The 18,995-nt window shown below is 47.1% G+C and overlaps 1 protein-coding gene across 3 annotated transcripts; it reads right to left on the reverse strand.

Moving 5' to 3' along the window:
• Window positions 1-256: 256 nt before the first annotated feature.
• PLAC8L1 (PLAC8 like 1) lies at window positions 257-17,426 on the reverse strand. Of its 3 annotated transcripts, XR_005583783.1 has the most exons (6): window positions 17,210-17,426; window positions 7,021-7,154; window positions 4,607-4,639; window positions 1,727-1,863; window positions 1,193-1,418; window positions 358-494 (listed from the first exon to the last, which is right to left on the reverse strand). XR_005583783.1 is itself a non-coding variant. In XM_039485382.1 (5 exons), the coding sequence occupies exons 1-5, from the start codon at window positions 17,332-17,334 to the stop codon at window positions 351-353; spliced, it is 573 nt and encodes a 190-aa protein (XP_039341316.1). In that variant the 5' UTR covers window positions 17,335-17,426; the 3' UTR covers window positions 257-350. The 3 variants fall into 3 exon arrangements, 2 of the variants coding, with proteins under 2 accessions (XP_039341316.1, XP_039341317.1); XM_039485382.1 differs by lacking the exon at window positions 1,193-1,418 and having other exon boundaries at window positions 257-494; XM_039485383.1 differs by lacking the exons at window positions 1,193-1,418; window positions 4,607-4,639 and having other exon boundaries at window positions 257-494; window positions 17,210-17,425.
• Between the last annotated feature and the right edge of the window lie 1,569 nt (window positions 17,427-18,995).

Below are 18,995 nucleotides of genomic sequence, written 5' to 3' on the forward strand. Positions count from 1 at the left end.
TGGGGCGGCAAAATACCTAGAGCCGCCCCTGTTTGCTAAGGAATTGCATGCAAAATACTTTGCATCAAGATTCCAGATCCCTGTACCCAGAGAGAGAGAGAGAGAGAGGGTCAACAGTGCCATACTTCAGAGCAGGCCCTAGAGATCGTTGAACCACATAATATGGTTGCACTGTGGAAATTTGCAGCTGAGGCGATTAGGTGTTATATCACAGTTTAACATATACAGCCTTGCAGGAGTATTAGAAAGCCTTTGCTGTAAGACACAAATGCATTTTATTTCTAAAAATAAGGTATTTTACAGTGGCAGGAGGGGAAGTATCATGAGTCAAGCTTTCTGGCTGGGAATTTTTAAACTCGGGTATCTTTAGCTGTAGGAGCAGTGTTTATTTCATAGATCTGGGTCGTAGCCCTCCTCTTCAGCTCTCGGGCCACTTGGCAAACAGCAAAAGGCCAGCAACAATGAACTGCCATCCAGTCTTCACACAGGGTTCCCTGGGGAAAGCAGGAAAATCATTTCATGCAAATGGAATGATCACGAAGCAGCTTTTCCGCCTCGCTATGTGTTTCCTATTCTAATCACCCTACAGTAAGAAGAAGTTGTTGGGCCTGATTCGGACCTAAATCAACAAGTTACCTTGGATTTACATTGGGATAAATGAGCTCTGATTTGGGCCCAGTGTCTAACAGGATCTTTTCTAATCTACTGGCCTACAGAAGATTTAGGATCTGTCTACACTGCAAGCAGCGTACCATTACTCCAGCTAGCTCAGGTACTGGATAGCAGTGAAGCCACAGCAGCATAGACTTCAGCACAGGCTAGCTGCCCAGGTAATTGCTGAGGGTCCTGGGCAAGCTTGTACAGACCATATTGAAGCCCAAGCTGCTGTCAGTACCCGAGCTAACTAGACTGAAGCTAACTTGGGTATGTCGACACGAGCGGCAGTTACACCCCCGCATGGCAGTGCGGACATAACCTTAGGCTCTGATCTTGCAAGGTGCCCATGACTCCCATTAAAGCCAATGAGATTTGAGGATACTCAGTACCTCATAAGCCTTTAAAGTGTCTCTACACATGGTTTGAACAATGTTCTTTGTTCCCTGCCATCCTGATTACATAGCAATGAATATTTTACAGCATCAGCTCTGGGCTATGTAAATATACAGCAACAAAAACAACAATCCCCACTCACCTAGCCCCACAGTTCTGTTCTTCCAAAGTACTTTAAAAAGCACGAGTAGTTGCTTGGAGTTGGCATTCTATTATAAATCAAATGCTGCCTTTGCCTCCGTGCAAAGACAAAGGGCATTCTTGAGGTTTAATGCATTATTTCTGCTTTAAAAATGCATTAAGGCATCTGAACAACAGATTCGCAGATCACAAAGGAGTTTGGCTAGAGGACCCTGTTCAAACCTTAGCTGAAAATAAGGGAGGAGGAAAGCCAGTGAGGTGCTGAGCTCCCTGTTCTCAGGATCAGGCCCCAAATGAACTTTTTACATTTGCATAATTTCTACATCATCAATATTCAGTAGCACACTCTAGCACACTAATCCCATTTGACCACGTCTACAGATATTAAGCTTGTTCTGCAGTCTCTCTTTTGGGAACAGGAGGAACATGCCTCTTAACATTACGTAAGCTGCACAAAACAGTCTCCTACCTCCACCCTCCCAAACACACACACACACACACACACACACACACACACACACACAAAAAGACTTACTCGTATCTTGTATTTCTCTCTGGCGCCGACTCTCATCGCTAAGGTGGAACCTGGCAGCAGTGGGAAACAGAGGCACTCCCCATAGTGCCTTGCAAGGCTGCATTCTAGACACGAACTACACAAGGCCCCACAGACACCTGCCAGTAACCATAACCACAGGAGTGCTGTAGGTTCACACTTAACAAGAGGCAAACGGCACTTCGAAAATAACCTGGAACATTCATTTTATTCTAATAACCTTGTCCCCCTCAGGGATAAGAACGTTTTAACCTGGACTTCACAGAATTCTAGCAAACCCTACACTAGCAGGGAGGTGGCGGCTTTCCAATGCATCCTGTCTCCTCTTCCCAATCCCCTAGTGCTTAGTTCTCAACATGTAGCTTTCTGCAGAACACCGGGTAGGGTTTCATAAGTCACAGTTTGATAACCACTACTCTACTTGGCCCAACAGCTCATTTTTGGTTCTAATGTCTATGGATCTATGAACTATGCTATCTTCAACCAACTATTGCTAGCAGGATGCTGCTATGGTTTTGCTGATCAGCATGGATAGGGATTTTAATCTTTGAGCTAAAATAACCAATACAGGTATACAATGGATCACCCACCCTCACAAAAGTAGTCTATATAACACTTTTCTAACACTAACGGCCTTTTTTATACTACTGTTCCAACCAAGTCAGAAGATACAGCTCCCCTGTAGTGCAAATGGGCCCTAACTCTCCAGAATTGTCACTCTATGAACAACAAGGGGGATGAACTGACAGCAACGCTTAAAATGCATTGTGTTCAAAATATCTTTCCAGACAGCACTGAATCCCATTTGGCTTCATTTGTTTTTCTTTTTAAAATTCTTGAAAAAGGTAAATTCAACAGCATTATCATCAGTTTCATGCAATTCATTTAAATGTCTTTTGTTCTCAAATCAGGAGTAAAAGCACCTAGGATAGCATTTGTCTACAGCAGAATTATAGCACAAGTGCCTATTGCAGGGAATCTTTCATTTAATTTCTTTGGTGACAATTAGGGTGACCAGATGTCCTGATTTTACAGGGACAGTCCTGATTTTGGGGTCTTTTCTTATATAGGCTCCTATTACCCCCACCCCCATCTCGATTTTTCACATTTGCTGTCTGGTCACCCTAGTGACAGTAGATACAGTATTTTTCAATAAAATATATTAGTTCCTGTTCTGTTAATAGTGGTCCATAGTCCCCTTTTCGGGAAATCGTCACATTAATCTCAGTGGAAGCCTAAATCTGTAATTACTTTAAATATTATGTTCTGAAGATGACAAAAGCTGAAAGAAATAGTATAGCCACAGCCCTTAACTCACCTAATCTGGGAGCAGGGTACTGGCTAAGACAACAAAGTCAATGCAAATGATCCCAGGTGACACAGCAGGAGAAACTATACAGAGTTCTTCATCCAGAAGGATATTTTCTCCAGTATTTTCTCCATGTGGCTGAGAGCAAAGCTTGAAAGCCAAAACTGAATCCCCAGTTCTATCTTCAGCTGAGTAGTGATGCCAACCAGATCTTGCAACCCATTTTTATGGCCCAATCAACCCAGCCAGAAATTGGAATTAAAAAGCTCTGCCCCCTCAGCGTAGAACTCCACTGATTTTAGTAGAGTTGACAGGTGTAAACGAGGGCACAGTTTGACCTCATACCTGCATCCAAAGCTCAGCTGAGCTACCTTCAGACAAATAAGTCAAAGCAGTAGCAGTTTTCTGAGAACATGCATATGAGCTGAATTGTTTCAGCTGCTCCACTGTGAATTTAAGTTCATTGATCTATTGAACAATTGCAAACACATACATATGCCAGTTTATTCCTCCAACTGGCGTTATAAAAACTTTTTCCATAAAATAAGCAGCCCTGGCCTTTAGAGTTGTGTTCAGAAAAAAATTCAGAGAACTAGTTCACAACAGCAATATGAAGCACCTTGTGCCTTTGAATCTGGCTTTGCTCCAGATTGTATTCTTACTGCAAATTAAGAGTGATGATTTGCTACTGTTGACATATTATGAAAGAGATAAAAAGACAAAAGAAACCAGAAGAAAATAATAAGCGAGAGAAAATAAAGACAAGAAAACCTGAAGTGCTATCAAGGAAACAAAACATCAAAAGAAACAAAGAAAAAACATTGCTATTAGTTGTTTACCTTCTGTTTAAAGGATTAGAAATGTCCACAACAATTTCTTTTCTTTTCTTCTTCTTTTTTTTTTTTTTAGTTAAAGCAAAGAAACAATTTCTTTTTAAAGATCAGAGGGAAAATAATGCATGTTTAGGATTCCATGGTGTGTCAGACTAAGATACAGAAGGCAGGTTCATTGCCTTTTTTAATTTTTAGCAACTGCTTATATACAAAAGAGTTTGGTTTTTTTTTTAAAAATCTGTGTTTACGAACAAACCGTCTCTCTCTTAGTCAGGGATGCCAGGAAGCCATTGATTAATGGCACCTAGTTAGTGCTATAAGCCGTGGGGATAATGCAAACTCTCACTGTAACACAGGAGATGAGGATGACAGGAGAACTACTAGCTGGCCAAATCCTTTTTGATGCTGACATCCCTGACTCCAGCTGACTTCCATGGATGACGTCAATGCTGAACGCTGTACAGGGATCTAGCCCAACTAGATTTAAATGTTCCCGCATGCCGGCTAATAACTGTGACATTATGAGCGACTGTAGCAAAAGGAGTTCATTGGGCAGCCAAGATTTAACACAACTGCAGTAGAGAGGGGCTTATCTACTCTACTGCGCGCTTAACATAATTTATGACCAAATTAAATAAGGGAGTAAAGAGAGTATATGTCTTCCGCCCACCACGTGCAAGCCCATAGGCACACACAAATTACAGCTCTGGGTTATCCTACCATTATCCGGTTGGTTGGAAGGGGGACTCAAGTCTAAAGAAAATGGAAAGTTGAAAATAATGAGTTTTTACTTTTCTGTTATTTAATTAAACTGAAATAAGGGAGGAGGAGGAAAGGGGCTGTATTTCTGGCTTTAGCGCCTATCATTTCAACCCCTCGGTAGCACCAGGTACTCCAAGCGCTATATGTGGATGCACCGCCATGTACGTAAATTTATTCTCACTCATTGAAAAGAATGGCAGCATTAAGCTAATTTAATATTGGGCCAGTTCAAGGATCGGTTGTCAAATAGAAATGAATACTTTCCACTCCTCCTAAATGAGGCCCCCAAAGCCCTTGATAGACATACAGGAATTTAGTCTAACATGAGGCAAAGATATCATCCCCACTTTGCAAATGGGGAACCTGAGGGACAGAGAAGGTAAGCGACTTGCCCGAGCTTAGGATCATGCTACCGCATGTCTTTAGAAGAGCCAGGAGAACTCATGATCCACGAGTGCTGCACCTGAACCACTCAACAGTCCCTGCCTCCTTCCTTCAGGGAAAAATCACACAATTAAACTAGCTTTTCAGGAGAACGGACCTTTTCCAATTCATCGGGTTTTTTAAATCAAGTTCTATCTAATTAAAAGTACTTGTCTGGCCCCGATCACCGGAGTATCTGGGCACCTCACAGTTTGTAACGTATTTACCCTCCCAAAGAATGGCAGTGCTATTATCCCCATTTTACAGATGGGGAACTGAGGCACAAAAGATACCTCTACACAGCAACTGGGAGCATGTACCCCAGCCAGGTAGACAGACAAGCTCCACTCAAGTTAGTGTGCTAAAAAGAGCAGTGTGGACATTGTGGCACAGGCAGCAGCTCAGGCTAGACACCCAAGCTTGGACCCAGGGATTCGGGTGAGCTTGGACTCTGGCAGTTGGCCCAAACTACTCCCCATGGTGCAACAGCCACTCTCCTATTTTCAGCGCACTAGCTCAACTGTCTACCTGGTTGGGAGACCTGCTCTCAACTGCAATGCAGACATACCCAGGGAGACTAAGGACACGTCTACACTGCGACCCACAGCACGAAGTCTTGGCGCCCAGGCCAATTGACTTAGGCTTGCAAGACTCAAGTTAAGGTGCTCAAAATAGCGGTGTAGATGTTCGGGCTCAGGCTGGAGCCTGGTGCGGGAGGAAGGTCTCAGTGCCCTGGCTCCAGCTCAAACATCTACACTTTTATTTTTAGCCCCACAACCTGAGCCAGGGCCTACTGACCCAAGGCGCCAGAATTCAGTGCCTTGGGTGGTTGTTCTTTTTGCAGCACAGACATACACTGACTAGTGCAAGATCACACAGGAATGCAGCGGGGGGGGAGGGGGGGAAGAGAAGCTGGGACTTGAACTCAAGTCTCTGGCTAGTGCCTTAACCACTAGACCATCCTTCCTCTCTGAACGTCTGTTTAAAATGTGTTTAACACACAGGTAATCCAGTAACATGCATCTCTCATGGTACATACCCTATCTTACAAAATGGGGCATTCTAGTCATCTGATGGAATATCATGCCTTCCTATTGGTGAGAGTAACTCCTCTTAAAGTGATAACTTTCAGAATCAATTCTCTTTTGACAAGGATTGTTCTCAATATTCCAGAAACTATCTTCAAGAACTGATCCAATATTTAAAGCTATTTTGCAACTATGGAAGAAAAGTAGATGGGGGGGGGGTCTTGGTTCGGGGGTCCTTTGGTACTGAGTGAGTTGGCACCAGAAACTACAAACTACTTCAACAAACAATACGTAAGTCAGCAATGAAGTTCATTAGCAGGGCTGTGTAGAGGAAGCTTGCAGGACACACCAGATAAACCAAAGGGGAAAGCGTGTGTGAAAGATTCTTTGTAACTATTTGTAAAATCCTTAATGAGTTCCTGCATTATGCAGGCTAATACTTTGTTCTGTTAGCCCCCCAATTTACATGGAGCACCAGAAAGAAACAAAAACATGGAACAACTAAGCCCCTGTGACAGACATTCTGCAGCTTTCAGCGCCTGAATTGGAGTCAGAAGAATTGGTCTATTCCTGACTTTACCACTGATTCACTGTGTTAGCCTCAGTAAGACACTTAATCGTCCGATGCCTCAGTTTCCCCACTGACAAAATGGGACAATAAAATACACCCAACCTTTAGAATCCGTGAAAGAGGCTTCCACAAGTGTTATCTGTTTTTATGATTTTACTATTGATTTATTGGGAGTCTCGGTTATATTAATTTCATTACCCCTAAACCAGCCATGATGGATGGTCTGATCTTCAAGCTCCAGTGTCTGGTAACTGGTCTATAAAAGTCTCATTTTGTTTTCCTCCCCGTATTACTTGGATTCATCCCCAAAGGAGGAATTAAAGCAATGATAAAACACTGCAAACTCTTACAAACACTCTTGTCACTGCAGATACCAAAGAGGCCAGTGGTCCAATCTCCTCCGGTCTGTATGACTGTTGCGACAGTGGACAGGCCAACCCCACGAGTCGGCTGAGTTGTCACAGGCTCTGTTGGCTTTTTGTTCCTGATTGAAAAAAAGCAATAAAATAAAAAAGGGAGGCTGGGCTTTTACCACCAAGGTTGCTCATAAACGAAGCAATCCTGAGTTTGACAGAAAAAAAAAAGTGGAATTCGTTATTTTAGTGCTACCAATTTGCTTTATGGCTAGCCTCTTTTGCAGTTTCGTTTCTCTCTGCTTCTGTTGCTGCTGCTCTCTATCCTCTCAGAGTGCAGCAGAAAACATAGCTGATCACCAGTGCCCTTCAGTCTCTAGCAAACAAAGAAATTATCAGAAACCAAGTACTTCAAGTGCAAATATACAATATCCATACAAGTTTCAGCATCCACCAGCCAAATCACTGCAATTTACCTCTTGAATGTTAACGCTAGAAATCTGTTCCTAGCATAGACCTTTCATCCTTATGATGAATGTATCAAATCATTAATCATTTCACCAGAGGGGGTTTTCAAGGGCTGAGCTACTGATAGTGATTTTTTTCTGAGTGGAATGATTTCATTTGCATGCTGAAATTGCATTCTTTCCTTTTTGGATATAGCATGAAAAGACGGTTACTCACCTTTGTAACTGTTGTTCTTCGAGATGTGTTGCTCATAGCCATTCCAATTAGGTGTGCGCGCGCCGCATACATGCTCGTCGGAAGATTTTTACCCTAGCAACACTCGGCGGGTCGGCTGGGTCGCCCCCTGGAGTGATGCCGTTATGGCGCCGGATATATACCCCTGCCGACCCAAGGGCCCCTCAGTTCCTTCTTGCCGGCTACTCCGACAGAGGGGAAGGAGGGCGGGCTTGGAATGGATATGAGCAACACATCTCGAAGAACAACAGTTACAAAGGTGAGTAACCGTCTTTTCTTCTTCGAGTGCTTGCTCATATCAATTCCAATTAGGTGATTCCCAAGCCTTACCTAGGCGGTGGGGTTGGAGTGAGATGTTGCAGAATGCAGAACTGCTGAGCCAAAGGCTGCATCATCTCTGGACTGTTGAACCAATGCGTAATGTGAGGCAAAGGTGTGAATCGATGACCAGATAGCTGCCCGACATATTTCCTGGATGGGAACATGGGCCAGGAAGGCGGCAGATGAAGCTTGAGCCCGAGTAGAATGGGCGGTGAGGTGACTAGCCGGAACGTGAGCCAAATCATAGCATGTACGGATGCAGGACGTTACCCAAGATGAAATTCGTTGGGATGAGACTGGTAGGGCCTTTCATCCAGTCTGCCACAGCTACAAAGAGCTGAGGCGACCTTTGGAAGGGTTTTGTTCTCTCAATATAAAAGGCGAGAGCCCTGCAAACGTCTAGCGTCTGCAGCTGTTGTTCCAGACGCGATAAGTGCGGCTTCGGGAAAAAGACTGGAAGGAAGATGTCTTGATTGACATGAAAGGAGGACACCACCTTAGGGAGGAAGGAGGGGTGTGGTTGCAGCTGTACCTTGTCCTTATGGAATACCGTATACGGGGCTCCGCTGTCAGGGCCCGAAGCTCAGATACTCGTCTTGCCGAAGTAATAGCGACGAGGAAGGCTGTCTTCCAGGAAAGGTACAGCAGTGAGCAGGTGGCTAGTGGTTCGAAAGGAGCACCCGTAAGCTTGGCTAGCACCAGGTTGAGGTCCCAGGTAGGGGTCGGGCGTCTAACTTGTGGGTACAAACGTTCCAATCCCTTGAGGAACCTTGAAACTATGGGGTGAGAAAAGACTGATTGGCCATTTTCCCCTGGGTGGAAGGCGGAGATGGCTGCCAGATGCACCTTTATGGAAGAGACCGCTAGGCCTTGTTCTTTTTAGGGACCAGAGGTAGTCCAGGACAGTAGGAACTGACACTTGCGTGGGGACTGAGTTACGTTGAGCACACCAGTAGGAGAAAAGCTTCCACTTGGCCAGATATGTCATCATAGTGGAAAGCTTCCTACTGCCCAAGAGCACTTGTTGGACCGAGGCAGAGCAACGCAACTCAGACTGGCTCAACCACGCAGCAACCATGCTGTGAGGTGAAGAGACTGCAAGTCCGGATGGTGAAGTCTGCCAAAGTCCTGTGTTATGAATCCTGCCAGAGCAGCAGGGGGATCGGGTCTGCCACTGAGAGGTCGAACAACATGGTGTACCAGTGCTGCCTCGGCCATGCTGGAGCAATCAGGATCCGGTGGGTGCTGTCCCTGCGAAGTTGAGTAGGACTCTGTGGACCAGCGGGAACGGTGGAAAGGCATAGAGTAGGTGCTTCTTCCACGGGATGAGGAAAGCGTCTGATAGGGAGCCCAGAGAGCATCCCTGGAAGGAGCAGAACACCTGGCATTTCTTGTTCTCTCGGGAGGCAAAGAGGTCTATGTGGGGAAACCCCCACTTCCGGAAAACAGAATGGATGACATCCGGATGAATCGACCACTCGTGAGACAGGAAGGATCTGCTGAGGTGATCTGCCAGAGTGTTCTGGACTCCTGGGAGAAAGGATGCTACCAAATCGATCGAGTGGGCTATGCAAAAGTCCCAGAGGTGGAAGGCTTCTTGACAAAGGAGGGATGAGAGTGCTCCTCCCTGCTTGTTTATGTAAAACATGACCGTTGTGTTGTCCGTGAATACTGATGCACAACGGCCTTGAAGATGTTCTCGAAACACCTGGCATGCTAGATGCACCGCCCTCAGTTCCCGCACATTGATGTGTAAGGCTAACTCTTGAGTTGACCAGAGGCCTTGAGTGCGTAGGCCTTCGAGGTGAGCACCCCAACCCAGAGATGATGCGTCCGTGGTTAGGGCCATCGAGGGTTGAGGCGGGTGGAATGGCATCCCTGCACAGACTAGAGCGGGGTCTAGCCACCGGGTTAAGGAGCCCAGAACCTTCTGCGGAATAGTGAGCACCGAGTCCAGGCTGTCCCTGCGTGGCCGGTATACTGATGCAAGCCAAGTTTGAAAGGGACTGAGACGTAGCCTGGCGTGTTTGGTCACGAAGGTGCAGGAGGCCATGTGACCTACTAGACTGACGCAGTTGCACACCGACGTTGTGGGGAAGGTTTGAAGACCTCGAATAATTGTAGCCATTGCTTGAAAATGCGACTGTGGGAGGCAGGCTCTGGCCAGATTGGAGTCCAGAACCACTCCGATGAAGTCTATTCTCTGCGAGGGTATCAGAGTAGACTTCTCTGTGTTGATCAGCAGGCCTAGGCTCCTGAAGAGGTCTTGAACGATGCACAGGTGACATGACACTTGTAACTGGGTGGTCCCTTGAATGAGCCAATCGTTGAGATACGGGTAGACGTGTACCCGACGACACCGGAGGGAGGCGGCGACTACGGCCATGCATTTCATGAACACTCGTGGGGCCATAGAAAGGCCAAACGGAAGTACGGTGAACTGAAAGTGTTGATGGTTAACCACAAAATGGAGGTACCATCTGTGTGGTGGGTAAATTGCAATGTGGAAATATGCGTCCTTCATATCGAGGGCGGCATACCAGTCTCCCGGATCCAGGGACGGGATAATAGTCCCCAGGGTTACCATGCGGAACTTCAACTTTATCATGAATTTGTTGAGTTCTCGCAGGTCTAGGATCGGTCGTAGACCTCCCTTTGCCTTGGGGATTAGGAAGTAGCGGGAATAAAACCCCTGGCCCCTCATGTCTTTTGGCACCTCCTCTATGGCTCCCATGGCTAGGAGCGACTGGACCTCTTGTAAGAGGAATTGCTCGTGAGAGGGGTCCCTGAAGAGGGATGAGGAGGGAGGGTGGGAAGGTGGGGTTGAAATAAACTGGAGGTGGTATCCCAATTCCACCGTGCGCAGGACCCAGCGATCGGAAGTTAGCTGGGACCAGGCAGGGAGGAAATGGGAGAGGCGGTTGACAAATGGAGGAAAAGGGAAAGTAACTGATGGGCCATCCTCGGGCGTCCCATCAAAAGTTCTGCTTGGGCCCCGCTGGTGGTTTGGGGGGGGGGCTGATTTTGATCCCCTTGGGGGCCAGACTGCCTCCGACGATTCCCTCTACCACGCCTTCTGCTAAAGTCCTGATGCGGCCTAGGCGGGGCGTAAGGGCGGTGTGTCTGGGGCCGGAATGTCCTGCGTTGGGTCACTGGCATGTGCATTCCCAGTGAGCGCATTATGACGGGATTGTCCTTCAGACTTTGCAATCTAGGGTCAGTCTTGTCTGAGAAAAGGCCCTGGCCTTTGAAGGGCAAGTCCTGAATAGTTTGTTGTAATTCAGGAGGAAGGTCTGAGACCTGGAGCCAGGAGATACGCCTCATCGTCACTCCTGACACCAGAGTTCTGGCTGCAGAGTCCGCTGCATCCAGAGAGGCTTAGAGGGAGGTTCTTGCCACCTTTTTACTCTCCTCAAGTAGGGCCGTAAATTCTTGATGGGACTCCTGGGGGAGAAGCTCTGTAAACTTTCCCAAGGACGTCCACGTGTTAAAGTTATACCTGCTTAGGAGGACTTGTTAGTTTGCCACCTTAAGTTGAAGGCCCCCGGCCGAGTATATTTTACGGCCTAGGAGGTCCATGTGCCTAGCCTCCTTCGACTTAGGAGCAGGGGCTTGCTGGCCATGGCACTCCCTTTCATTCACCGACTGCACTACTAGAGAGCAAGGAGGTGGGTGAGTGTAGAGATATTCATACCCCTTTGAGAGGACCATGTATTTTCTCTCTACTTCCCTGGCTGTGGGGGAAATCGAGACTGAGGATTGCCAAATGGTGTCCCCATTTGCTTGTATGGTGCGGATAAACGGGAAAGCCACTCTAGTAGGTGCGTCGGCCGAAAGGATGTCCACTACAGGGTCCTCTATCTCAGGGACCTCCTCCACCTGTAAGTTCATATTTTGAGCCACTCATCTCAAGAGGTCCTGATGGGCCCTTAGATCAATTGGCAGAGGGCCTGAGGAGGATGTTCCCGCCACCGCCTCGTCTGGCGAGGAGGAAGAGGAGAGGCCAGGGACCAGAGGGTCCTGTGGGGGCTCCTGTTCTGGAGGAGCATAATTTGCGTCAGGTGGGACCTGGGCATCTGCAGGTGGTATCGGAGCCTCATCCATGCCCACGGGGCGGGGGGCGGCTTACTGTCGCCTCTGGCACCCAGTGTTCTGACGGGGCTGATCGTGGAACCACTGAAGGAGCACCTTGTGCTTGGTGGTATGCCCACAGTGTCCAGAAGGACCAATGATGGGGTCCTTGCTCGTGGCTCTGGTTTTCTGGAAATATATGGCTGGAGACATCCGAGTCGCGCTCCTGTGGATAGGAAGCGCTACCAGCCTGTGATGACACCGATGTGTGTCTCGACAGCCACAGCGGTGCTGACAGACCCTGAGAGGGAGCCCCGGTTCTGGTTGTTCTTTCCCAAGGCGAGTGGTACCGGGGGCTATAATGGTACCGCGAGCAAGACCGGGACCTGCGACCGTAGCGGTGCCGGGAGGTCGACCGGGATCTCGAGTCCCTTCTCCTGGAATGGCTGCGAGATGCGCAGTGCCGGGAGTCGGATCGGTACCGTATCTGGTAGGCAAACGGGAGGCCGAGCGGTGCCGCGAGTGCGACCAGTACCGCGATGGAGAGCAGTGCCGGGACCGGGATCAGCGGCATGACCGAGATCGTCGGCGGGAGCGAGATCTTGAACGACGCCTCTCGGCGGCTCCCACGGAGGGCGGCCTCAGCAAGGCAGGCTTGCCAATAGATTGAATAATCCGCACTGGCGGTGCTGGGGGTTGAGGCAGCGCGGTCTCCGTCATCGCGATCAACTCCTGTGCTGTGGAGAAGGTCTCCAGAGTTGATGGGAGAGCGAGCTCGACCACGGCGTGAGCCGGGGAGCTTTCAGGCATGGACTCAACGGCCTTTGCGGGACCGGAATCGATGGTGCCACACTCGGCGGTGCCACAGCAGATGATGGTGCCGGGCGATCCGTTGTCAACGGTCGCTCCTTCTGTGGTGCGGGTGGTGCCGAAGCCGCCGGAGCGCTTTGTTGCTTCCTGGGCCGCGGGGACAGGGAGCACTGCCGAGCAGATGTCGGTGCTGGTGAGGGTCAGTGCCGTGGCCCCTTCGCGGTACCGGAGCGGTCCGGAGCCGAAGGAGCGCTCCTCACAGATGCAGGCTGTTGAGCACTCGGTACCAATGTTGTAGGACTAAGTGCCGCCTCCATGAGGAGCTGTTTCAGTCAAAAGTCCCGCTCTTTCTTCGTCCTCGGTTTAAATGACTTACAGATGCAGCACTTTTCAGGAAGGTGGGATTCCCCTAGGCACTTGAGGCATGTGTCGTGGGGATCCCCTATTGGCATTGGCTTTTGGCACGCCGAGCACAGTTTGAATCCTGGTGACCTGGGCATGAGCCCGGCACCGGAGTGGAGGAAAGGGGCTAATCCCCGATCCCCTCTTCAACTATATACACTAACTATATATATATACACAACTAACACTAACTACAACTGTAAAACTCAAACTATAAACACAATTAACAGTAAAGAACCAACAAGTAAGCTAGGGAAGTGGAGATCAGCAAAGCCACGCTCCACAGTTCCAACGACCGTCACGGGCAGTAAGAAGGAACTGAGGGGCCGTTGGGTCGGCAGGGGTATATATTCGGCGCCGTAACGGCGCCACTCCAGGGGGCGACCCAGTCGACCCGCCGAGTGTTGCTAGGGTAAAAATCTTCCGACAAGCGTGCATGCGGCGCGCGCACACCTAATTGGAATCGATATGAGCAAGCACTCGAAGAAGAAACTTGGTTTCTGAGCCAGACCCAGCCTCTTTCTAAAGTAGCATTGTGAGCAATTCTTCTGGTGGAATATCTAAGGCTGAATTCAGTGCTGCATCTTCCAAGAGGTGCAGCCCAGAAGATGCCCCCAAGGGGTGTAGGACGTGCCAAAGTACCTTTAATCCCCTTTTGTACCACCCAGGCTGTGTCTGCAGCCAATGATGCAAACCCCAAATTATGGCAGCATTTTCACAGTTATCTGCAGGGATCTTTGCAGCCTAGAATGGTAGAAGTGCTCAATGCTATAGCCACTCCCCTTCCTTTTGCCAACACCCTTGCCATGTTCCCGGCCCTGTTTCTTACAGCAGGGAGACTGAAATACAGGGAGAGGAGCAACAAATCAGATCTCATGAGTCAGAGATTCATTCAATTGCCTGCAGGGTCAGGAAGGAATTTTTTCTCTGATACACAATTGGCCAGATGTATTCTAGGGTTGTTGAAATTTTATTTATTTTTTGCTTTCTTCTGAAGCACCAGAGACTGGCCACAGCTGGAGTGACGATGACAAATGGGAAGGAGCAGTGCTCTCAGGTGGCATGGAGAATCCTTTTTTAGATGTCTGGCTCATGTTTCTTGCTGACATGCTCAGAGTCGTACAGATCCTCAGATTTAGAATCAGGAAAGAGTTTTCCCCCATGTCAGACTGGCTGGGACTTTAGGGAAGTTTTGCCTCTCTCTTCAGCAAGGCTCATAGATCATCTGGGCATGTCTTACCTATTTTATTTCCTGCCATTGCAGGGGCCTCGGGCAGTGGTACCTCGGTCTCTCCTGTTCTCTGCCTATGGCACTCAATGGTTTTGTTTCCTGAGGACTGAAATGCTTTTGTCTAACTAAAATCATTAGGCTCAATCTCAATGCATCAGATCATAGAAATGTAGGGATAGCATGGACCCGGAGAGGTCATCAAAGCCCAGCTCCAGCGCTGAGGCAGGGCCAAGTAAACCTAGACCATCCCTGATAGGTGTTTATCCAACCTGTTCTTAAAAACCTCCAATGACAGGGATTCCACAGCCTCCCTTGGAAACCTAGTCCAGAGCTTACCTACCCTTATAGTTGGAATGTTTTTTCTAATATCTACCCTAAATCTCCCTTGCTAAAGATTATGCATATTTTCTTATCTAATTTTCAGTGGACCTGGAGAACTGACCACTATCCTCCTTATAACAGCCATTGACGTATTTGAAGACTGTTAGCAGGTCTCGCCTCAATCGTCATTTCTCAAGACTAAACAGGCCCAGGTTTTTTAACCTTTCCTCATAGGTAGGATTTTCTAAACCTTTTATCATTTTTGTTTTGCCTCTTTCCTAATGTGTCTGGCCTCACCAGTGCCCAGTGGAGCGGGACAATTACCTCCCATGTCTTCCATAAAACACTCCCCGTTAATACGCCGCAAAATATTAGCCTTTATATAAGGGTATCTGGGTGAAAATTCATGGACTGTGTTAACCAGGAGGTCAGACTAGATGATCTATAATGGTCCTTTTTGGACTTAAACTCTATGAACTCAATGAAAATAGGACCACGTAAACTGGCATTAAGCAGCTCCAGCATTGGGGGAAATCGTTGTAGGGCTTAGGTGGCACCTTTACAGCCCCAGCCTACATGGCATGGTAGCAGCACAAACAGAGGCCAGAGTGGGGACCAGAATCTGGCTTCCAGGTCTCAGGTTTATTTCATACAAATGGAGAATCAAACCAGAGTGGTTCAATCCCCATTTAAAAACCAAGAGTTGGCAGCAACAGACCCGCATGGATTTTTTAAAATTCTTTATTAAAATGCTCCACCCAGTAATTAATTTTCCCTACATTCAATAACGTCGTTCCACTTGCTTTGAAACTGAAACTGCAAACCTCAGTAAATCACAACAGTTAAATTTCCACTATAGTATCCTATGGGAACTATTTTTTCCACCCCGTTTCTCCTGTAGTGGAAGAACACAGCAGTCTCGCTGCTGCTAAATCAGGGAAGCTGTCCTTCATGCCAATATCAATAGATTCTGCTATTAAACTTTATAACTCATGAGGGAGCCTGTATCAATCCTCAGCATTTCTTAATGTTATTCTTTGAGAACACACAATCCGATGATGATTTGGTCAATATTTTGACCATATGGGACAACACGCACTTAAATTAGAAATGGCAGCAAGATCTAGTTGACATGGACCTAAGAGCCAAGAACTCCTGGGGCCCAGCCACCCTCTTCCATAGAAAGTCCCACAGGAAAGTGTCCTGTGGCAAGCCAAACTCTGTAGAAATCAGGGATCTGCTGGAGAATGAGATTTATCTGCATGGAGGCCCTGTGCCTCCACACTGGATTTGGGATCCACTCCTTCCATGTTGCTAAAAACTCTTGTACCTTCCGTCAGTACAGAGCAGCTCTGGTTCATGAAGTAATATAGATGTTGGCTATATCAGTGCTTGAGTAGTGAATTCTCTGCAGAGTTGCGAGAGGGAGGCCTGGGGGTTGCGAGAGGGAAGCCCACTCTCAGTCTCATTCCCAGCCCCATGGAAGCACAAGGAAGGTGCTGTGGAAGCAATTACCACACATGCATACAAGGGGGAAGTTCCTCTCCATGTGGATCAAGGAGGACCAATCCATGCCTGGAGCTGTAATCCCGGTTTTGCACAGATGCTTCTCAGGCAAGACTCAACCGCAGCGTATCATGCCATCATTTCCTCTGCTGTAAAATGGGGATAATGCTTATCTATCCCACACAGGAAATTTGAGAGTTGGTCAGTATTAACATACAGCCACATGTAAGTGCACAGCACTACATAAAAATTGAGTATTTGCAAATGTGCTCACTCATGGCTGTTTCCTAAAGGGGATTCCTTTCCTACTCAGCAGCGGCTGTGTGTGTCTCATTAACATTTAGTTGATGATTTCATGTTGTTCCTAATCTCAGTGGAGAATAAATCCAGCAAAGGTCAAACGATCTTGCTAGCCCAGTAAGACACTACTGAAATATATCCAGGTGTGGTTTAAACAAAATTTGGATTCTGGGTGCTTTGTTGGTGCCCCATGCAGTCACTGGTTCTCTTTTCATTGGCCATGAAGGCCTTAAAAGGAACAATCAGCTTCTCAGCTTTGTTGGTGCCCCATGCAGTCACTGGTTCTCTTTTCATTGGCCATGAAGGCCTTAAAAGGAACAATCAGCTTCTCAGCTGAAATCCACACAGGACTGAACAACAGGGAATCATCTCTAAGACTTGTGCCAGACTGAATCCTGTACACAGCACCATACTGCAGCAAGCATACATTTCTCATCATCTGTAATATATATATATTTACACACCATTTATTTGTAATGCCAACTATGAAGTGAAAGGCAAGCACCTCATTTTATTTCTTACCGTAGAGCAGAAAGAAAAAAGGTCCCATCTTCAGGCGTTATCAGGGAAAGGATAAGCGGCGCTTGGATCTCAGGCAATGGGGCCTCCTCAGTCACACTGAAGCAGCGACTTCCCAACTGGTTCATTTGGTGTTGAGGGGGAATGAGAGAGAAAAATTCTCCTTCTCTGTTGGATTCAGAAGTGCCTCAAGATTGCTCACAGCTGAATGCTGATGATATCATTGCATGCTTAGGCCTGATGTCACAATGGGGTCCCAACAGCTGAAACAACCTCCAGATTAGAAAGTGAAACCCCCTCCTCCCCAGAAATTACACACACACACACACACACACACACACACAATCTTTACATGGAATCTGAAGATAGACCTTCTGCCTCTAAAGCATGTCTGTTGTGGATGGGAGAGTCCTTTAAAATGATGAATGACTGGAGTTACAGGCCTGAAGTTTAAAGTGACAGAAGATAATCCAGTCCCCCTTGATTAAGAACTGCTAATCAGTGCCCATGTATTTTTTTGCCACAGACTTGATTCAATGGCGAGTGGGCCTATTGCTCCAGCTAAGAAGTGTATAATGGTATAAATATCAGATCCAGTAGTACTACCATCTTTCCCATAGCCTCTCAAACTAGAACTACTAACAGTTATAGTATACCACTAATGATATATTATTTCACAGTGTTTGAAGAAATCTTTCAACAATTTACCAAAAGCAATGTGAGAAGACAGTTGCTAAGGACATGTCTACACTTAAAACGCTGTAGCGCTTCAGTAAAGACGCTACCTATGCCGACAGGAGGGTTTCCCCAAGAGGTGGCAGCTAGGCCAATGGGAGAATTTTCCCACAGGCCTAGCGCTGTCTACACCAGGGGTTAGGTTGGTTTAACTGCGTGTCAGGGGTGTGGATTTTTCACACCCCTAAGCAATATAGTTATACAGCCCTAATTTCAAAGTGTAGACCAGGCCTAAGGCTGGAGGCGGAAGGAAAAGGGGGGGGCGGGAAGAGGGCAAAGAAAAAGCTACGGTTTAATGCTGGCTAACAACTCTGAAAACAGAGCATCCTACCAAATCAAGTTTGAAGGACAGAGATAAACCAGGCACAGGAGGAATTAAGTGCAAACATTTAATGCCGTTGTAAGGCAGCAAGAAGGTGGTGCTCATGATTTGGTTTATGCTATTCCCTGTTAAAGCTTGCCTAACCCCCATTCTCCCAGTAAGGCAAAGTCATCCCAAAGTTTTGCTGATAATACGGGGAATCTAACACATTAACAAATCCCTTTATCTTGTCACTAACTTTTATCAGACATAAATTGGTCAAGTACCCACATTACAGACCCACAGTTCACATAGGAGGGGTTAGTTTCTTGCCTCCATTAGAGCAGGCCTCCCACGCTGCCCCCGGTGATGTTAATTTAGTTTTTGGCAGGACCCATGTAAAAGATTGTTGCTTTTGGAGTTTTCCTTGAATCTTCTAAGATGGGCACCTGGTGAGGGGAAATCAAGTCACATTTGTGTCACTTTGGAGAGGACTACAGAGAAAGAGGAAATCTATTTTCAGTGTTGAGCTTATTTTTAGATTGCTGAAATCTATGCACAATTTGGGATTTCATCCAATCTGTGATGGCTTTAGGTAATGCAGCCATAATAATTTGCATGTTTATAGCACTTTTCAGGGGATCTCAAAGTTTTAGAAACACTAATGAAGCCTGAAAGAAAGGAAGGTATATTAATACTACTGCTAAAGATAGGGAAACTGAGGCACAGAGGAATTAACAGAATTTGCCCAAG

This window comes from Mauremys reevesii, linkage group 8 (assembly GCF_016161935.1).
Source record: "Mauremys reevesii isolate NIE-2019 linkage group 8, ASM1616193v1, whole genome shotgun sequence".
Taxonomy (NCBI): Eukaryota; Metazoa; Chordata; order Testudines; family Geoemydidae; genus Mauremys; species Mauremys reevesii.